The 19,563-nt window shown below is 40.6% G+C and overlaps 1 protein-coding gene across 1 annotated transcript; it reads right to left on the bottom strand.

Moving 5' to 3' along the window:
- Positions 1–60: 60 nt before the first annotated feature.
- Positions 61–19,422, bottom strand: trappc10 (trafficking protein particle complex subunit 10). Its single transcript, XM_058400587.1, has 23 exons — positions 19,225–19,422; positions 17,110–17,191; positions 14,805–14,940; positions 13,616–13,812; positions 12,296–12,491; positions 11,866–11,977; positions 11,351–11,598; positions 10,752–10,898; positions 10,124–10,238; positions 9,447–9,523; positions 9,126–9,217; positions 8,778–8,918; positions 8,187–8,299; positions 7,527–8,062; positions 6,552–6,693; positions 5,934–6,092; positions 5,562–5,791; positions 5,312–5,412; positions 4,276–4,402; positions 4,018–4,182; positions 3,402–3,582; positions 3,119–3,313; positions 61–2,635 (listed from the first exon to the last, which is right to left on the bottom strand). Exons 1-23 carry the CDS (start codon positions 19,283–19,285, stop codon positions 2,388–2,390), a joined length of 3,801 nt encoding a protein of 1,266 aa, XP_058256570.1. The 5' UTR covers positions 19,286–19,422; the 3' UTR covers positions 61–2,387.
- Positions 19,423–19,563: the final 141 nt, after the last annotated feature.

The raw sequence follows: 19,563 nt of genomic DNA, 5'->3' as shown, positions 1-19,563 counted from the left end.
AAAAAAAAAAAAAAAAAACACAACACAAGAAACACACCAAATATTTTTAAAACATTTTTTTTTTTTTTATAATTGTATAATGCGTACATACTCTTCATTTAAATAATTAATCTAAATACAATCTGTGGTGCTCAACTGATGGAATAATTTACAAACAGCTTGTGAAAATTGTTGGCTGATTCCCATGATGTAATCCCCACAGTCCATCTGCTGAAGCGGGAGACCAACAGGCTCCCTTGTGTATGAAGTGTGTAAGAGTAATGGTGCTCAGATCAGCTTCCTGACACCCATCTGATCATACGTTTGATGGGAGTGAGGCAGACCGATCACTCTTTTACAGTTAAAGACGTGACCCCCTGATTCATTCAACTCAGCTGAGACGGAGGAAAGGATTTATTCATAGAATAAATACTGTGCTAGCCATGAAAATCAGAGGATCTGCAACGACGTGTACGTATACAAGCAAAGATATGACAAGTCTGCTTCTTTAGTAATTCATACTCTCCCAAACATTTGCTTACAGCAACAGAACTAAATACTCAAGCCTGAAAGCACAAACATATAAACTCATTCAAATTCATTTGGCTGCTCAGGAACAAGTGCTGATCTTGAATTTAATACCCCCCACATCACTAGCTGGTGATAATTATCTGACTATACTCTGTGTTGGTGCACTCTAAAGTGTGTCCAGCGATTACAAGTACAGCCTCAGGCCTTCAGCCGTCACAGGCCTTTTCATCACCATCAGTGCACAAAACCCCGAAACAAAACACCAACACTCAGCATTTATAAATATTAAGCTATAACTATTACTTCCCTGCTTAATCAGACCATCAGAAAATTAAACGGTTATACAGACTCCATGACATGAGGATAAATGCTGATCATCCTCACTTGCCTACTTAATATTTAGTCACGGTAACTCTGTGCAGAGGTTTCTGAAACTGGTTTTAAGTGCTCAACCCATTACAGGAGTGTTTCTCACACATGTGCTACTGGAATGTCATGTAAACAAATGATTTATCGGTCATAGTGTCATCTGGAACTGTGTCAGTCTAGCATCTGGGGAAAAACTCACTCCTGAAAGGGTTAAACAGTGCTGAAAGACATCTTAAGATGTAGCTCGATTGTGCAAAGGATTCCATTGGTTTGGCACAGCAACAAACTGCGTGAAGCAAAACAATGCCTTAGTACTATGTGCAAATGATACGCATCTGCGTCTTTTGGTTGAAAGACAGGAGGGCATCACAAACTCTCCGGTCATGCTAGCAAGTGATAAGGCGCTATTGTTGCCCCAGGTTTCTCTTGTGGGTGTGCAGTGGTTGTTACTGTTGTCGCATGTCCAGCTGTTTTACAGCTCCGATGACAGACTGGTTCAAAGAAATAACTTCCATTACTGCTACTTTACTGCATCATAGCTAACTCACTGCCAGGTGTTTTGTCACTTGCAAGCATTGATGCAGTGTAAAGAAAATACAGAATGTTTCCTCTGAGGTGTCAGCCTAATCCCTTAGAGGTTAACATCAGATCTAAATTAAACTGCGGGAAAAATAAGTTATCAGACACTCACTTCAGAGTCAGCTTCATCTCTGAACAGAAGTGGTGCAGTGATCCATCTCACAGGAATATGGATGTCTTTAACAGTACACACAGGGCAAGAGAACTATGCTTCTGTTTAGCAGGACACACACACGCGCGCACACACACGAGTACACATATGCACACAGAACATCAAGCTTGATTGAAGCAGCCTAAGCGAGCAGACGATCTTAAGCGGTAAATCAGCAGTACTTCCCACTCACCTCCTCTATCAAATGCCATGATCACGTCTCAGAGCAAATACATGCATGTGAGCCTGGGGTCAGACACAGTAAACAACAACAAAAAAAATAAAATAAAATAAAATCTTGCAATGCATACACATGTATTTCCATTTTAACCACAATACCTGCCAACCCTTCCACAGAGGTCACTGTGTATGTGTGTGTGATAGTCTCAGCTAGTGTGACTCTGTCACGGTAGTATTGAAGACTTCCCCTGCAGGAAGCTGGACTGGGGAGGCAGAAACACATGACAGTGGCTGCCCACTGAGTCAGAGAGAAAGTGACAGAGGAGATGCTTCTCAGTCTCGCATGTCTTATTGTAGATGAGTAAGCAACAATGAAATGAGACACAAACCATAAGACAGTAGATGGATTCTCAGGTCCAGCCATCGGTTAGTGTTTCTGTATTCAGGCCAGGCCAACACCCATCACCCACCCAACTGAGTCCACAGATCGGGACGCTCCACCTCCCTATACCAGAGCCCCCCTCGTCCCCCCATCTCCTGTCCAATGAGATCACAAAGCAGGGTCCAGGACCAGGTGGGGCAGGGCTTTACATAGGTGTCATGTGACATTGACCTCAAGTACATGGTCATCTGTGCTGGGGAGCACTAGGACTTGTTGCGTGTGGCTGGAGTTGAACACTTGACCTGGACTGAAGGGCTCGCGCCGGGGCATAGGAAGAGCCCTCTGCTGCTGCTCGTTACTGCCCACAGAATGAATGCTGCCCCGACTTCGCAGACTGGCCGTGTCTCCCTGCTCGTCCAGACCCTTATCCAGTAGAGAGAGGTTGTCATTCTCTAGGCATGAGTCTATGAGGAAAGAAAAGAGGGGGGTTTAACATGAATAATTTATTCAGTACATATACCGTACACCCCTGGGGTCACTACTATTTGATCATAGTAAATGGTGCATGTTAAACGATTTGGGACACAGCCCTGAACTGTCTAGGAATGTGTGCACTCATAGCTAACAAATAAACTGCAAATAGGTGCAATACCACTTTTCTTCCAGAGAGGGCAAAATACCCAAATCGTATATTCTGTAGTGTTTAAGGAATACATCATGATGTGGCATGCTGTTATAGGAAAATAAAAGTTGTGTACTGGCCATTATCACACAGAGTTGATTTTCCTATAAAAGCACATTCAAAACAAAGTCTTGTGTCAGTGGTCTGCCAATGATTACGTTTTTCTCACGGCGCACCTATTTAAAAAGTGACTAGAAGAGTAATTCGACTGCCTAATGAAGCAGAAAGAGTCATGAGAGCAGGACAGACAGTTTGAGTGTGTTACCTGTGTCAGGCTGGCTTGTGGGCTGTGCACTGTGGGGCAGATATTTGAACACTCTGATGCTGGGGAAGGGCAGCTTGCCTGCAAACAGAGGCATGACCTCCATCTGTACTTTGTGCGTTGCCATGGCAGCCACGGGCATGGACACTAACCCTGAACTCTTCCCACACACAGCCCAGTTACTGCTGTTATCCACCACTGAAACACAGATGCCACAGACACACCATTAAAAGATCCCTCTCCATAACAGGCTTCTTTTGGTTTCTTGTACATGTCCAGGTCTTACCCTCATACATGAGCTTGGTAGTGCGGAGACCTTCGTTCTCTGTTAACTCCTCATCCTCTCCCTCTGTGTCACTTGGCTCTATCAGACGTGTGACTGATACCTCTAGCCGACAGAGGGTGCCAGCGCGACATTGCTGCTCCCCCACCGCAGGCTGGATGTCTGCCTTTACACTGTACAGTGTCTGGGGTGTGGGAGAACACATACTTTAACATCACTTCTATCCAAAAATGTGTGTAACATCAGAAAAGAAGAGACACAGACATGGTTCCAGCCAGCACCGAATAGTGATGTTAGGGGTTTAGGAATACTTCCGTTCTGTTGCAGTTGTATAAGCAACAAGTTATTTACGTGACCACAATTGAAATGAGATGAACAGTAATATTACCTAAAATTATTGATGTTCCCTGTTATTGCTAACAATGCTGGCTACACACACACAAAATAAATATCCAAAAATAATTAAAAATTGTGTAGGTTTACTGTGGTGAGCATTAGATGTTAATAAATTTAAGACTACATGGCAAAATCAGTCTTCAGAAAAAGTCAGAATACCACCTTCCAAAACCCTCTTTCATTGTGTGTGTGTGTGTGTGTGTGTGTGTGTGTGTGTCCTCACTGAGACTCTCTCCAACTGGAACTCATAACTGTAGGGTTTGAGTGCTGTGTCAGGAGCGTCGGCAGGAGAAAAGCTGGCAGAAAACACGCACTGCAGACATGGCAGCGGCTCAGTGGTCCACTTCACCTCCCACAGACTATACACACTCTGCTTACTGTACACCACCTTCACATGTAGGAAATGAGATCAGTCCAATTTCAGTGACTCGCTCAGAACAAACGAGGTACAATTTGAGTACGGGAGAACGTGTCGACTCACCTGGTGTGTTTTAGCATTGAGAGAGAGGAGCTCCAGTAAAGGTGTGTGCTGATGCTCTGACAGGGTCTGATTAGCAAGGCGGAAGTTTGTGTTCGATACGTTTTCAAGGCACACCTGGATGTACTTCCTGTGGTATCAAAAGATGATTATAACACTGCTGTTCCAATTTGTAAAAATGATTATGGTATATTCATTTTACCTTTATTATAGCCACGAGTTAATGGAGGGTATTGAAGTTTAGAAACATACAAGATATTTCCCATATTTACTTTTGGATTACGATCTCCAAGTAATAAAAAAGCCCTGAGAAACTGTTATCTTTAGTTCAGCACCATGCTACAAGCATCCAGCATTACAAAGGAATTGAACTACAGTGTAAAGGTTACATATCTGAGTAATCAGAGAGAAATTCACTTGAAATGGATTTTACAGGGACTTAAATCACCATGTACACCAATCAGGCATAACATTATGACCACCTGCCTACTGGTCCGCTGTTTGCTGCCTAAACAGCCCTGACCCATCTTGCACTGTGTATCCTGACACCTTTCTATCAGAGCCAGCATTAACTTCTTCAGCAATCTGAGCAACAGTAGCTCGTCTGTTGGCTTGGATCACACGGGCCAGCCTTCACTCCCCACATGCATCAGTGAGCCTTGGCCGCCCACGAACCTGTCACCAGTTCACCACTGTTCCATCATTGGACCACTTTTGATAGATACTGACCACTGAAGACCGGGACCCACAAGAGCTGCAGTTTTGGAGATGCTCTGATCCAGTTGTGTAGCCATCACAATTGGGCCTTTGTCAAATGCATTGTCCATTTTTCCTGCTTCTAACATCAACTTTGAGGACAAAATGTTCACTTTCTGCGTAACATATCCCACCCACTAATGAGTGCCATGATGAGGAGATAATCAGTGTTATACACTTCACCTGCCAGTGTTCATAATGTTATGCCTGATCGGTGTATTTTTACATTATGTTCTAATGCAACTAACAAACACGGTAAAATGTACAGCCTAATTTTACAAACCTTTTTCCTGCAGACAGTAGTGAGTGTTTGGCTCTGAAGGGGGTGTAAAAGGTGAGAGATATGAGGATGGAATATATAGACCAGGGACAGTCAATGGAGACCTGGGAAAACATAAAATGTTAAAATGATAAAAAGAATTTTATCCGAAGTGACTCATCACTCGACTCAATATCTAAAATATAAATGCTGAAGATAAAGCCCATGTATTTAATTTATTGCAATGTTTATTGCATCTGCTGAGTCACCAGACCTTCTGGTCGATGCAGGCCATGCCGCTGTTGAAGCGGGTGCGGCTCTTTGGCCGGTGACGGATTTCACCGTTGGTGAGGCGTTCGTTTTCAACCCGTGCTGGTGATAATGGGATATGGCACAGCACCTCTAGCTGGAACTCCAGTGTGTGGTAGGGTGGAGTTAGAGGCAGAGAGATGCTTGTCACCTTCTCTGAAGCCTGGATGGATAGAGCAGCCTCTCCCACCAGCTCTGTAGAAAGAAAGAAAGAAAGGGAGGGAGGGAGGGAGAAAAGGGATAAATAACTGACAGCAAGATACAGAAGACAACAAACATGCTTAAGCGGTCAAATCTGGCATCATTTGACAACCCTGTGAGAGCTCTGCCCTCTCACCTCCAGTGCCAGAGAGAATACGGGCAAAGCAGGAGGAGGAGTGCAGGATAGGCATGGAGTCGGTGTTACTCAGCTGCAGAGCGTCACCCTTCTTAACTTCGTAATGGCCTGTTAGAATGGTAAACTTCACCCTCTGAGGAAGCCCAGCCAGCAGGCTCTCTGCAAAACAAAATCATATGCAATAAGACATGAGAGCGGTCAAGACTGCGTAATTCCCGATTTAAAGAACAAACTAGGATGGCTACTCTCGAACCTAAGGAAGTCGCAGACAAGATGTAAGCTACAAGGTGGTGTGACTTGGCCCAAAACAAAGTGGCGTTACTGATGATATCACCCTTATTTATTTATTTATACTACACACCAAAGTATTTCAGTGCTCTTACACCACAGCAATTACATTTTTATTAGTTAAAAGTGACACATTAGGATCAACTTTTCTCACTGAGATTGAGAAGAGCTAGCTAGGCAAAATGAGGAGAAATTAATTAATTAATTTTTATTTTAATACATTCAACATACATTATATGATTTCAGTGTCAATACTGTCTCACATCAGTGTCTAACTGAATATATATATAACTAAACTATCTACAGCAGAATGACTAAAAGCAGACTGACCTGCGAGGGGCTCAATGGTCAGCTGAGGCTCCTGGGAGTATACCTCATATTTCACTATAGGGTAAATGTGAGGCATTACAAACTGCACACGGCCCACTGTAGCACACAACTGTCGCAACGTGTAGCTGCCGGGCTTTGTGCTCTGAGTGAGAAAAAAACAGAATGTGAAATTTAGTGTGCAGTTAGAGGTTACAAACTGTACAAATTGTTCAGTTATCTCTAAGTATCTTTCGGAAACGCATGAGAGATCCGTAAGACTACAATTTTGTCAAAATAAAATGCAGAGAAACACAAAAGAAAATTCTAAAATTCTGAAAACATTATGGAAAATTAGTATAAAGACAAATCTGAAAACACAAGACTAAAATCCTAGAAGAATGGCAACTGATATGCTGTTGCATGACTACAGAGGTTTATTATTTAGACTAAGTGAGACTCGGGTGTCAGAGAAGTCCAGAGATAAATTATGTGCTTCCTTTAACAAACATAAGGTGCTAATGTATTATTTGGACTGCTAAAAAAGTTAATAACGTGTATAAAGCTTGCTTAAGCTTAATGTATGCGTAAATGCTTTTCACAACACACACACACACACACACACACACACACGTCACTGCAACTGAGTTATGCACAGAATGAATAATTGTTAAAAATACTCTTATGCCCATGGCTGTATGAGCTGTAACTGAGCAACAAGTTTCTCTTAAAATAAATAAATAAATTCTTCACTGTGCTAGGAAACATTTCCATTGTGGTTTCACAAATTTTTTGTTGTGTTTTCAGATTTATGTTGTGATACTGTAGAGCTGTCAGGTTTGTTGATTGTTGTGAGGTCACTGTAATACCAAGCCAACTATTTCTCCTGTTCATTATAATGCTGTTAAATAGGTTTCCTTTCAAATGTTAAAAAAGTAATTGCTAAGCAGCTGTCATTGTTATCCATGTTTTCATGTCATCATGCAAAGCCTCCCTCACCAGCGCTGTGAAGATGACGCTGTTGTTGCCGGGCAACAAAGTCACATTATTGGTCTTCAGCACCTGTGTTCCATCTTCTATAGTAAAGGCCGAGCCTACAGCGCTGTGCACATCCAAGGGGGAAGAACCCTCACTGCCACGCAGCAGCATGTGCGCATTCTTGCAGACAACGCTAGTGGAGTTGAGCATGTTGTCGGAGGGACTACGATCCTGGATTTCATAAAGTTCCAGAGCAGGCATGCCTGTTCCTGGCAACACCCCACCAGAAGGACTCACAGCGGGGAAAGAAATGGTGCCATCTGGACTGAGACCGGGGCGCCGCTGGGTGCCCGCAGGGCCAGAACGTGTGCCTGGTTGTTCCCCTATAAAGTGGACGCTGGCTGCCAGCTGCTCCAGTTGCACGGGAACAGGCATGAGGCTGCACAGACGCAGCTCCAACTGCAGGGATGCACCAACGTGCACGGATGCAGATGCTGGCTGAAACTTCAGCTCTCGCAGCTGAGCAAATGCAGTCATGCTCAGGGCTACTCGTTGGTCTAAACAAAGAGAGAGAGAAAGGTTCAAGCAAGTCATTAAGGACACAAAAAATGCACACAAAACAGCTAGTGTAATTTTCTACAAGATTTGCAGTATAAGCGATGGTGAAACCAAACTTCTGACCTTTGCTCTCTGGAGCCTTGTTAGCAAAGGTGAGGATCTCCTGGCAGAAGTGCTTTCTCTCCTCATCTGTCAGGTTCTTATCACTAGCCAGCAGAGCACTGGTCTGCAAGTAGCTTGTACGGGGGGTTAAGGAACCCAAACAATCCAACAAAATATATAGATTGATGGCAAACTCAATGCTTATTTAATTTACACACAAATTCTGGATACACAAGTGTTCATATGTGTATGTATACAGATACATACGTATACAGATAAATACGTATATATATTTTTAAGTCATTATATTTTGTTTATTTTTCATGATGATGCATAAATAACTTTACATTTCCATCGTCTCAGCAACATTCTGGTTAATGTTTATGGTAAATTGCTATTTGTTTCTAGAACAATTTTAAATATTGAAGTTAATACCTATTTATTTATTTATGTGAATATACACACTTCCACACTGCGCTAAGCAAGCACTTAATAAATGTGGTCTATTATGCCATATTGCTCGAATGGTTGCCAATGACCTACAGGTATAAAGGAGACTGAAAGTGAGATGTAAACATCAATGATACTGTGCTGAGGCTTAGTTTAGGATACTCCTCTGTCTGCTGCAGCTGTTTCTGACACTCCGCGATTTGTTTGCGTGTGTGTGTGAGAGGCAAACTCCAGCCTTCTGCCGTGTACGACTTCAAAGAGTCCTGCAGGAAGGTCTTTGCTGTCTGGGCATCACCTTTCCTCCTATTTACATGTACACAGACACACCCACACACGCAGGCACACCAAGCTTTCAGTATTTTCTGTGTGAATATGTGCCAAAACAAAGGTATTCTAATGGAGCCAATTACAGGTCTCTTCAATTAAATTGAATCCCCAACAACAATTTTAATCCTTATTAATGTTACATTTATGAAGAATTTAAACACGGATTGTCTCAAAAACACCCACATGTAGAATTCAGCCAGGCTCTTTCCCACCAGTCGAGCTGACCGCAGCCTCCCAATGGCTCTGTACATTTCCAGAGCAGCATGGGACAACTCCTAGTCAGAGAGAGACAGAGGTATAAAATAAGGTGTCTATGGAGGGAGGAAGATGAAGCATAGCAATTGTTTTATGTTTGTTTTTATGAGTTGGTAAGAGCTTAATGGAAAAAAAAGAAATATTACATGCTCTGTTTTTAATGCAACATATTTAGGATTTGGGTTGAATTAGGATTTGCATACAGTTGGCCAACATGACTATTATTTCAACACACAGACCAGTTCTTACCAGATAGTGTTTTTCAAAGGATTCCATTGATGATAAGGCTTCTTTAAGTTTTTTATATGGGCTCTGAAGACTGTTGGCTAAAAGACAATGAAAAACAGATCATCACCTGAAATGCAGTATTATAAATATCATACTACCAGCTTTTAAAAGGAATAGTTTGATCAATAATTGAATTTACACAATTTCCTGCTCTATATCATTAGTGAGTGGTATGTCTCAGTGAATTTTGGATATAAATGTCTGTTATTATTAGTTGTTGTTTTTTTTTTATATCCAAAGTATAATGCAACTTTTGGTCCACACTTCCTCTCCGAGTCTGACACAGGTAGCTACTACTGTAGATAAGATATTTATATGATATACATAACAGGTATTTATATGATACAGCATCAGAAACCACACAAGTATGTGTTTTTGAGGTACTAAACAACATGTAAACTGACACACTGTAAATCATACACAGTCTGTATGGGGCGTAACTGGTATTCCCGGTATTGGTGCTAGTAATGCAGAAAACTAAAGAAGAAAAACAAGACAGCTAACTTGTCTTGGCTGATTAATGTCATGTGGACTAAGGGGGAACTGACAGAACTAATTCACAAATGCATATTGGTATAAAGTCACAAATATATCATTCAATATGAACAAAGTGAAATAAGCTCTTCTATATGACATACCTGTTTCTGGTCTCTCTGTGCCAAGGCCTGCGAGCAGGTCGACAGTGCGGTTCAGCTCCTCAGAGTTGGGCCCGTTCTCAGACACCAAACCACACAAACAGCCCAGAGACTTCAGCTGAAAGAGATTAAACAAACATGACATGGACTGAGTCAAAATCAACCTGTGAGTTCCTTTACATATCACACAACATAACAAAGGAAACCTCATGTTTCCATCATCATACAAATTCACAAACATGTTCATCCACTGCACCACACCACAACAGGAAAAGCAAACATGAATAAATAAAAAAAGCATGAAGCAGTGGGTTAGAAATTAACGTCGGAAATTAAATACGAACATTAAAACATTAACCATCGATGAATTAGGAGAGTGCTGCATCATTCATCTGTTGAAAAGCTGATCAACTGCAAAGAAAATATAAATAGCTTGTGTGCATTTTCTCACTACAAGCAACAGTTGCTGGTCTGCAACTTTTTGAAACCATGGTGTTAAATTCAAGGTCCTAGACAGACAATCTGTATCCACTGAAGTATTTAGTTCTCTCAAGAAGTCAGACTTTGTTAGCATAGTTCTTCACAGTGTGTTTGAGTGAAAGAATCAGACAGAATGGGTGAAGTATAATACCTTCTCAGTAGCATAAGTCCAGAGGCCAACAGTGTGGGAGAAGTTGGCCTCCAGCTGAGTGCGATCACAACAGCCCTCAATTCTGTGCAGCACCTCCAGACAGCTGAGGAAGACCCAGCAGTCTAGAGCCCCCTGGACAACAGACACCTGCAAAACAGTAGTATAACAAAAACGTAGTATAACATACACTGATTTGCCATTTTATTATGTACACCCATCTTGCAACTGTTATACAACTTCATTCCTCTATTAATGGAAAGAAACTATCAATGTACTACAACTGATCAGATATTATTTGGTTGGTGGATCTTTCTCATAACGTTGTCACAGGGAAAACTGCATCACTACTTGCTGGATATTTTGGATTGATCGACTATTTTCAGCCCAACAGTGACCTAGATGCGTTAAAACCCCCAGCCGAGCCTGATACAATTGTACAAGCCCAATGTCAGTGTCAGTGCTGTGCTCATCATGGTCCGTTACCCAAATAACATTGATCCAGCTTTCATCCAAAGGCAATGAGATGTGCAACAGCCAATATTAGGTAGATGTACCTGATCAAACCACTAAGTGTATTTTGCATGCACAGACACACAGACCTCAAGCAGTCGGAGCTCCTGAACACAGTTGTGTAGCAGCTCCAGGGCTCTCTGTGTGACCTCCCAGGGCCTCTGCAGGAAGATAAGCAGCGTGCATTGGCGAGAGAACAGGTAGCTGCGCAGGTCTAGCAGGCTAGCCTCGCCACGCTGGATTAGCTCCCTCTTCTCCATATCTATTGGTCTGCGCAGGAGTAGCCCGTTCCAGTTCCGCACAGGCTGGCAAAACGAGCCCAGCCAGTTGGCTCCATCTGATCATCATGCAATAAAGCAATATTAAATTCAGCATATGAACTGATTTTAAATTAAAAATGTTAATATACACTGAAATATTAGGCACCGCTCTCTCTCTCTCTCTCGCTCTCTCTCTCTCTCTCTCTCTCTATATATATAGTCAAGATCAACATATTTCTTCTAATATTGAGAAGTGCTTTCAGTAGCACTTCAATTTCATATTTCAGTTTCCATTCAAGACCATAGTCACAACATGTTTGGTGGGTGTGCAGAAGAAACTGTACCTCCAGCGCCAAAGTTAAGGACATACTGGGTGAAGAGGGCATCCAATTCGTCATACTGGACCAGTGCATCCTCGTACTGCTGTAGCATCTCAAACACAAATGCCAGCTCTTCCTACCCATAGAAAAACCCAAAGGCAACACACATGATTCATCTTTGTATGTACAATGTGTGACAGTTGACAAAATTTCCCTAGAATAATATTTATATTTGAGTATAATATAAGCGAGACCTCAGAGGATTAATTAGCAGACACTTCCATAGCAATCAGTGAGAGCAGAGGCAGAGGAGCAGATCTTTTTTTTGCTTAGGAAACCAAACATTTTTACTATATACGGTTTATGTGACATGAATGCATAGTATAGGATAATTACCAATGTCATGCATACATCAAAGTCATTTTAAACATTAACAGGCATAGCAAAGATGTACCTGGACCATGAAGTAGTCGCAGAAGCTCCAGCCAGGTTCTGTGCGTTTCTCCCTCAGTGTGCGCATGTCGTCCTCGAATCGGCCCAGGTTCTTGGTGAAGGACATAAGAAGCAGAGTGCGCAGCTTCGTCAGGAATGAATTCCACGACTCCTGAGAGCGAGACGACTCCTTCAGGGGATCCAGTAGAGCAACACACCTGAAAGAGACAGAGTAAGAATGTTCAAATGAAATATGAAAAACGTAGCTCCATTGTGTCTTCATAATTCAATAGCAGTTTCATCATCTCCATGCTATATTGTGTTGCCCCAGTCATATTGCACTTAATCATGCTTGCCTGAAAGTATAATATTCGATTTGCTTTTATAACTGGTTGTATGTTTCTTTTTTGTATAAAAGGGCAGTTTATCATATTTATATTGCAGAATGCCATTCTCATTATGATGAACTGTAGTAATAACAGGATAAACTGGGAGTAACAGGGGAGGATTTTGCTTCTCTGGTGGAAAACACTGAGGAAAGCATTTCCTATCATGGCAAAACTGCTGAGAGTGTCACATCTGAAAGACTTAACAGTACAATGGTTTATAGTGTAAGCGCTTTTTGCTGTCATAAAAACTGAAATGATATACATGCTCAATTTACTGGCAACCTTACTAGTCTAAATGATATTTTAGATGCTATTTGAGTAGGCTATTTTCTACCAACTGAAGGTTCATGTCTGGTTAACATTAAGTGCTAACAAGGTTCATTAATAAATAACATTAAAGAATAATCCTATATGCTTGATTAAAATTCGTTGAGGGAAGTTATTCAGGGACACGTAGCTTAAACGTGTTGCACCATGTAGCTCAATTGCACAAGGCACCAATCCTCTTTGAAGGGGAGAGTAATCACCGTCTTCAGAGCAACTCCATTATAAACAAGCAAAACCAGTCACCATCCAAGAATATGGTTATAAACTATGCATGTTTCTAATGTAACACCTTGTGCCATTTATAAGACATTATTATGCAGTACCACCTCTTATTACTTTTGACCGACAACCCGAGAACTTCTCCAATACAAACCATACACGAGTCACACCTTTAAAAAGAAGCTCAGTTGTGGAGTCACAGGACTGAAATAGGGCCTGCCAGCAAAGCCTTTCTAAATTAGCACAGATAATCAACAGTGCTGTGTATATCAGATAGCACAAACAAAATCCCATCATAGCAGCACTCATTTACAACTAAAATAAAACACGAGGGCAGTAGTCTGACCCCCAGCTTTGAGCGAACAGGTTGTCAGACTGGTCTGCAGCTGCTGCTGAACAGTTCTCACCTGTCACTCTGCTTGTTGCAGAAGTCGTTGCGGATCTTGTCCATGATGGAGGTACGTGGCAGGATGTTGGTCTTGTTCTTCTTCTTGTTGTCGCTTTCCACAACCACGATGAGCCAGTCGGTTGAGCTGTGTAGCTTCAGCACACTCTGCCACCGCTGCATGTCCTCCTTCACTGAGGCCTTATATGTCTCTGTGTCCTGGTGCATGGAAAAGACAAACCAATCATTTATGAAAACACATTTTTTGGGTAATTAGCATAATCTCACACTAAAAATGTGAAAATCTAAACTTTAATTTAAGTAAATGTATTCTGTGTCAACACATTATTGATACTCATATTGAAATGTTTTTATACATAAAATGTAACTTGAATGTCCTTATTTGTAATTTTTTAAATTCATCCATGTGCTTCAAGAGGACTTCCTGTTTCCCTGTAATTTAAATATGCACTGATGCAAATGATAAATAAAATAAGTAAATATATAAATGTGAACATACTTCACTTATACATCGTTCATATGTAACAGTGTTATTTATATTCCAAAATTGAATTAAATATTGTTGGGTTTTTTTGCCCGACTTTACCACCAGTGCCAGTATTTCTACAGCTAACGTTATAAGAATTACTGTGAAATCACAATACAGCAATAAAAGATGTCCATAACAACACAATAATAATAAACTGGAAAGCTCATAGATAAGTCGGCTTTTAAATAAAATGAAAAAGTTAGGTGTATAAATGTGTATGGTGGGGGAAAAAAAATAGGCCTTCTGTGATCACAAGGACACAAACACATTTCATCACATTTTCATCAGCTCTTAAGTCAGGAGTATCAGATTGCTGGAGGTGATTTTTTAAGGTCAGGTTCATTTCTGAAATTTCCCACTGGACATATACTGCCTTAAATAAATTTCCATTTATGTATTATTAATGAATTTATTTAAATGCATTTCTCTTACAGGGTTCTTCAGAAATATCAACCAATCCTTCACATGACTCAATGCACACAAACTTTCAATCATAACAAGGGGGAGCTTCCCAAGCCCCTCCTGCACAAGTTTTCAGGAGGTCAGAGGTGTACCCGAAAGAAACTTAGACACAGGGAGAACGTTTCAAATCAGGATGTGATGCTCTGTTCGTCTTTCTGAGAATGCTCCTAAATGATGTTTGCCTGAGACTAAGACTTACACAGCAGTCAGTCCAGTAGATGTGCAGGAAAGGGAACGTGAGGAGAGCTTTGTTCCCCTCTTTAGGAAGCAGCTCCTCTTTAAACTGGACAAAGTTGGCTTCTAGGTGAATCATCTTCGGGGCTCGGCCATAAGACCTGTAGGAAATGACAACGAGACACGGTCACAAGTCAAACCACAGCACAAATGTCTGTTCAGACCACTAGTTCGCTATACACAAGCATGTATCTCATGCGCTAGCCAGGAGTGACCTTTCCTGTAAGGTTTCTAGTGTTACAGTGGATAAGTTACTATTCTTTCGCATGAGGTGAAGCCTAAATGGCACATAGCTGGGAAATGGAAAGTGTACCCAGTTTGTGCTGCTCTGCTTAACAGAGTCTTAAAATCAGCAATGACTTGCCTTTGGGGTAAAACAGGAAAGGTTACATAAGAATGTAAGAACTACTTAGCATCCAAAAGGAAGGGAGTGTCATGTAAGAAGCACTGTACACTCAAACGGCTGCTCATTCTGTTAATATAATAAGAGTTTTTATAGCACTTTAAAGGTAACTTCCATTCGGAGCTTAAAATTTCAGTGTTTGTCAGCACATTATGTGAACAGCTTGGATGAGTGAGTTCTGAATATGAGCAGAGGCGCCTACTTTTTGAGCCAGATGCGTCCTTGACTTAACCACTAACTAGCAAGCTTTATTTATACCCAGAAACACACTCTGAAAGACAGAACTAAACAACCTCGCTCTAATACTCTATTATTTTATTCTTCTCAGGAGAAGTGCAAGGGCACTGGCTGATTATGTTACAGAGAGTACACACACAGCAAAATGAATTAAAAACATTGAGAATAGCTAAAAAAAAAAAAATCTGCGGTTCTACAGCATACACACCATCAACTACTCAACATATTATACTGTAGTTAGGGTTGCATGATGAGGCAGAACTGATTTCATCAAAATTGTGTCAGTGTTCTAAAATAATGGAGGTATTGATTTCTTGATTCTGAGTGGTCTGAAGGTGTTGATTCATTCTCTAAAACAGCAGCACTGACAATAGATCTGGACTTTTTATATTAATGTTTATCATAATGCCTTATGTTTCATAGAGTAACCAACTATAACAGGGATTTGTATAGTGAAAACTCAACAAATAAATGTATAAAAAGCATGAGATGTGGCGAGTTTTCTTCGAGGAGACTTTGTTTTTTGGCTGGAGTCTCCAGTGTGACCCGTAAAAGGCTTTTGTGTCTTACTAAAATGTCAAACTGCTGTTTTTCCTCTTTCTTTATCATGTGTTATTTCCTATTAAATCTATTAGCAAACATAATTTTTGCATTACATATTTTACCTTTATACTTAAAGATATATGTTATTATTTGACTCCTTAAATCCACAAGACATCATAAATCTTCAAAAGATGGTGTCACATTGTCTAATAAAACTGCGAAGCGCAAGTATTTTATTGGATCCGAGTCCATTATGTTGTTATCCATTTTGAAAGAACTAAGAAATAAATAAATATAAATATAAATAAATATAAATATAAATATATATATATATATATATATATATATATATATATATATATATATATACATATATATATATATACACACACACACATAATGTAAGACATACATCAAAAATATACATGCAGCAACCTGAATTATAAATTTTGTTGATCAAGACTTTTGTTTCATTAAAGCTTGCTTTTTTGGCATGGCATCTTAACTTCTCTTGAGTGATTACACAAGCATGTATATTTTCAACACAGCAGAATTTGTCATATTTCCAGACAACCTGTAATAAATTTAGAAAAGATCCAAAATGATTGAATGTTTTTCGTCACAAAGATGTATGTTTCGTCTTAAAACTACCAAAATGTTCTTTACAAGCATATGTACTGTATCATCAACAGAAATATTCAATTTAATAAATATTTGATATTCATTGTATATCATGATATTTTTGACAAATTTTCCCTACTATTGACTCTATCTACTAATAAGAGTTTTAGAAAAAAGTCCACAAAGATCAGCTCCCCTTTGTCTTGACTGGAGCTAGGGTGTGTAATACAGCAAAAAAAAATACACTAAATGGCCAAAACTTGTGGACACCTGATCATTATAGCATAGGCCTTATGCACATTGCTAACCAAGTGTGGACAAACTAGCAGTACTGTCAAACGTGTGAAAACATATATGAATGATGGATAAACTATACATTTTGAGAGGAACTCTTATCGTAAAGCATAACATTCTTAATGCACAATAATGATACAGTTCTCTAAAGATGATTAATGGAAAGACTTACCTTCTCCACTCCATAGGCTCCCGGGGAAGCTGCTGTGCCAGCAGGCTGTAAAGAGCAGTTAAGAGGTTTTGGTCCCCAGCACCTATACATCATGAAAGAACATTACACATTATTCTATACACTCTATTCATTACTCTATACACAGTGGCTGCTGTGGTTTTACAAATATCTTTGCATACTTTATCTGTTAACACTGAAACACTCATTAACATTAAGCACCCCCCCACTCTCTCACACACACACACAGAGTGCACTTTCACATCTGCACTTACTGCAACAGTGACAGGAACTGGTGTTTATGCATGGTCTTATAGCTTTCTAAACTAAAACCACTCGCTTGTTAATATATAGTCTTTGTAAGACATGGAACTGAAAGAACTGAAAGAACGTGTTTGGGATTATGAAGACATACACACCCCAGCATAAAGGGTGAACGCCACACCTTTAGTAAATAAGCACTATGGTTTGGATATTACAATACGAACATATGTATATACATAATAATTAGTTATAGGCTACTGCAATATTTAAGGCAAAAACAGTATCATCACTACACTTGTATTTCATTCGGAAGATGGTTGTTCTGCTGGGCCACATTTTTTGGCAGTGTCTCTGCTCATTAGCTAAAATCTGTCCCATTTGGGAGGCAGCATAAGGACCGCTGTCATCTAAAATTTCTTATTTTAGACAGCCTTGCTTCAGAAGAAAAGTAATTCTTCAATTCTGTACACGAGATAACATTTTTTTTTTTAAACCTTGGCAAACGCTGTGTGTTATATTCATGCAAATTCACTGAAAGGTTATTGTGATATAGCATTTACGTTTCGGGCATTCAGCAGACGCCCTTACCCAGAGCCAGGTAGATTTATTCGTAGTTTATACAACTGAGCAATTGAGGCTTAAGGTCCTTGCTCAAGAGCCCAGTAGTGGCAGCTTGGTGGACCTGGGACTCGCAACCTTCTGATCAACACCTTAAACACTAAAGCTATCACATCCCCATGTGCATAAGGATACCATATATCACCAATTCAATCATCAGTCACAATTTTCGCTCCATGGATTTACACATACGCAAATCCTGACCCGTATCTGATGCCTGTGATTAGATCATTCCCTGTCAAAACTGCGTTTTTACCAGTACGATCACTGTGGTCAATCAGTCGTTTCCACCAAGCGCGCTGTAGTGTTAGTATCTGAAGACTTTATGTATTTCGCTTTAACTTACACTGGAAATTCCTCATAGTCAGTCTGGTGTCTGTTTTTTAATGTACAGTAACAAGCTCAGACACTGAAAAGACATGGATTCTGAACAAACCTACCAGTGCCATCAGATTTAACAGGAAAATCAGACAGGAGTGCTTAGATCAGGTGAGTCAGGTGATCAGACACCAGACCGGTGATTTATTACTACAGATGAAATCTGACGTATGCAACAATATGATCAGACTCGAAACTAGCCATAGACTGCAATGGCAGCACATTAAATTTAGATATAGCCTGGGCACCCCCCCACCCCACCCCACCCCACCCCACCCCACCCCACCCTGTCGTTCCCACATTAGCATGTTCAGCACGTCAACTCGTCATGAGCTCGCGCACTCGGCGCGTGCCGGCAGAGGCGATTCATAACTGCAGACTAATAAATGTAATTATTCATTTTGGAGTCTGTACTATTAATATAAATGTTACAGATGGAATATGTAGCACGGCTAACATCTCAGATGTCAAGTACAGTCTTTAAATAATCCCCACCCCACTGGCATTCCTGGGAGTATCTGTGATATCTAAATGCTAATCAAAATGTACAGTAATGGGAACGTGTCATCCTTTCGCCCCTGAACACCGTGTCATATACACGTCAAGAAGCTTTACATACGTGCTACGTGTTATTTTTTTTCCATTCGAATTCATTTAGACAATACTGCTACAACAAGTGGGAGTTGAACATTCGCCCCCGTTATAAAACAATCCGGTGTAATAAAGTTGTTCAAATCTGTCGCTAAACGGATTGAAGGCTAGTTCTGCAGTGGACACCGCAACGCTCGCGCACAGCAGCAGCATAAGCTAACTGGTCAAGCTAACCTGCTAACAACAAGCGAGAAAGCCGACACTCACATGTCACTATGGGTTTATTCTCCATCGTGTAAATGATGGGCTTTTCCTCATGGGACTCCATGACATCTGGAAACGAGCATTTAGTCCACCATGAAAATGTCCATTCGGCAAATCAAACCAATTCAGCGCTAATAACTGCAGGTATCGCTAAGGCCCCTTTTTCTCTCTCCATTTCCCTATTTGCTGACGCGATGACGACTTCCGGTCCTCGTGAACGTGAAAGCGGAAGTTGGAGTCAGTGGTTGGACTGGGCAAAAAAACAAAAAAAAAACAAAACATGAGCGCAAAAGTTTACATACCCCAAGGACAAGAGGAACAAGACAAAGAAATCATTTATAC

This window comes from Hemibagrus wyckioides, linkage group LG10, assembly GCF_019097595.1.
Source record: "Hemibagrus wyckioides isolate EC202008001 linkage group LG10, SWU_Hwy_1.0, whole genome shotgun sequence".
Lineage (NCBI taxonomy): Eukaryota > Metazoa > Chordata > Actinopteri > Siluriformes > Bagridae > Hemibagrus > Hemibagrus wyckioides.
Note: the sequence above shows the minus strand (reverse complement) of the source record. Positions and strands in the feature narration are given on the sequence as shown.

Coding starts and splice junctions, on each gene's coding strand:
- trappc10 (XM_058400587.1), bottom strand. CDS start 19,285: ATGGAGTCCCATGAGGAAAAGCCCATCATTTACACGATGGAGAATAAA. Junction 8,919..9,125: donor AGCCTGGCTGAATTCTACAT/GTGGGTGTTTTT, acceptor ACATGTAAATAG/GAGGAAAGGTGATGCCCAGA. Junction 3,314..3,401: donor TACCAAGCTCATGTATGAGG/GTAAGACCTGGA, acceptor TCTGTGTTTCAG/TGGTGGATAACAGCAGTAAC.